The 2,500-nt window shown below is 47.2% G+C and overlaps 1 protein-coding gene across 2 annotated transcripts in view; it reads left to right on the top strand.

Annotated features, from left to right (window-relative positions):
• LOC105893500 (chymotrypsin-like protease CTRL-1) overlaps window positions 1–2,500 on the top strand; it is a 15,061-nt gene that overhangs the window by 12,047 nt on the left and 514 nt on the right. For both annotated transcript variants that reach the window (XM_042703248.1, XM_031561134.2), the window contains 3 exons: window positions 595–857; window positions 969–1,120; window positions 1,515–1,785. In XM_042703248.1, coding sequence (XP_042559182.1) covers window positions 595–857; window positions 969–1,120; window positions 1,515–1,785 — 686 coding nt within the window. The remainder of the gene's footprint in view (window positions 1–594; window positions 858–968; window positions 1,121–1,514; window positions 1,786–2,500) is intronic.

Below are 2,500 nucleotides of genomic sequence, written 5' to 3'. Positions count from 1 at the left end.
TAGGCTACCTGTACCTTTTTTTACCCCCGGCTTGTATTCGGGGCCCAGCCTTTATTTGTCCGTATCGACCACGCCCCCGGCTACTATCTGAAGCCCGGCCTCTAATTGAATCCCGGTCTTTATTTGAGGATTTACGGTATGTGGCTACGTGCACTAGCATAGAAACTCAAAGTACTTATCTGTGGCTACGTGCAGGATGCGATTTGTGAGTTTATTTTTTTTAAATGTTATCATGAAAAAACAAGCAATTAATAGGCCTAATTCTTTTCAAGTTAACGGCAGGCCCTATTATGTTACATTTTGAACAGTTGAACATTTAATGCCAACTAAAATATGTAAAATACGTGATTTTTTTTGTAAAAACCAGAGGGGGGTAAATCTCCCCCACCCCCCCCAACAAATCGCACCCTGGCTACGTGCATTAGCATATAAACTCACTGCACTAATCTGTGGCTACGTGCACTAGCATACAAACTCACTGCAGTAATATGTGGCTACGTGCACTAGCATATAAACTCACTGCAGTAATCTGTGGCTACGTGCACTAGCATACAAACTCACTGCAGTAATATGTGGCTACGTGCACTTACACAGAACCTCTGGCCCGGTCGTCTACCTGGGGCGGCAGAATCAGGAGGGCAGCAACTCCAACGAGGTTTCCAGGACCGTCTCTCAGATCATCAGACATCCCAATTTCAACAACGTGTCCCGCGATAATGACATCGCCCTCCTCCAACTCTCCTCCTCCGTCACCTTCACTAACTTCATCCGCCCCATCTGCCTGGCAGCAGCCGACAGCACCTTCAACCGGGGCACCACCAGCTGGGTGACAGGCTGGGGCACTATCAAACGAGGAGGTGAGCACACACACACACACACACACACACACACACACACACACACACACATACATACATACATACATACATACTTTGAAACTTAACCTGATTGTCTCCTGTCTCTCCTAGTGTCCCTCCCCTCCCCACAGACCCTTCAGGAAGTGGATGTGCCAGTGACGGGGAACAGGAACTGTTTCTGCAAGTACAACCCGAGAGGCAGGACCATCACCGACAACATGATCTGTGCCGGGAGGGACGAGGGGGGCAAGGACTCCTGCCAGGTGATCATGTGACTATTTACCTCTGTCAGGTGATCATGTGACTATTTACCTCTGTCAGGTGATCATGTGACTATTTACCTCTGTCAGGTGATCATGTGACTGTTTACCTCTGTCAGGTGATCATGTGACTGTTTACCTCTGTCAGGTGCTCATGTGACTACTGAATTAAATGTAATTTGTATAGGGCTAAAACATTACATTTGTCTCAAGGTGATTTAAAGAGCCCAGGGTCTGAACCCCCCATTAATCAGGAAGAAACCTTAAGCAGTCAGGTGGTCATGTGACTATTCACCTGTCAGGTGATCATGTAAGGGTTTACCTGTGTTAGGTGATCATGTGACTGTTTCTGAGATTATGAGATGGTAACACCAGTCTGTTCTGACCCGTCTCTCAGGGAGATTCTGGCGGTCCGATGGTGAGTAAGCAGGGTTCTGTGTGGGTCCAGGCGGGTGTCGTGAGCTTCGGTATCGGCTGCGCCCGGGCCCAGTTCCCAGGAGTGTATGCACGCGTCTCTCAGTACCAGAGCTGGATCAACACCAGGATCACCAGCGACCAGCCGGGCTTCGTCACCTTCACCTCCACCGGGACAGACGCAGACCTGAGTGCCACCTGCACCGGCCTGCCCAGGCTGATAAAGAAGGTCTCCCACACACCCACAAGCCCTGGTAATTGTTTGTATCACACCCTGTGTCACCCTGAACTGTGTGATGGACATTTAGCACATTTGGCGCCCTAGGCAAGCTTCACTCCTGGCACCAAACTTCTTAACAGTTCTACAGTAAAGTACTGCACCTTTTTTCATTCCAAGATGCATAGCTCTTTGCATAGATTAGTTGAATCATGTCTAATTAAACTGGCTAGCTCGCTACACCAAAACTAACGTTGTTATAATTACTCAAATTTCAATTTCATGACACAACGAAAATGACGCAAATTGCAGTACAGCTGAACTGTTTTGCTAGAGATAGCCTGATGACACTTTCGACTGAATGGCAATAACAAGGAACGTCACACGTCACTGGCTAGCTAGCGTTAGCTAGCCTCATAGTCAGATATAATCTGACAGCAAAGGTCACTGACAGTCATGATGTGCACCTGAAGATATCTGAAGACTTGAAGATGAAACTCTGCTGTGTTGTGGCTGTGGCTGTCCTTGTTGTGGCACTCTGCTCCCAGGCACCGTGCCAGAGGAAGTCTGTCGGATTGCCTTATTTTTCCTCAGTTGTTCACTATGGTTTCAACATGTTTTAGCTATGGAAATAGCATTTACATTTTTTTACAGTTTTACATGGTATGTGTTACTGTGCACACCCTTGTTGGTGCTGTTGAAGGTATGTAGTGTACTGCATATACATTTAGTTTACTCATTTTCTAACAAAC

The sequence above is a fragment of the Clupea harengus genome, chromosome 23 (genome assembly GCF_900700415.2).
Source record: "Clupea harengus chromosome 23, Ch_v2.0.2, whole genome shotgun sequence".
NCBI lineage: Eukaryota > Metazoa > Chordata > Actinopteri > Clupeiformes > Clupeidae > Clupea > Clupea harengus.
This window is presented reverse-complemented; position numbering and strand designations above follow the sequence as displayed.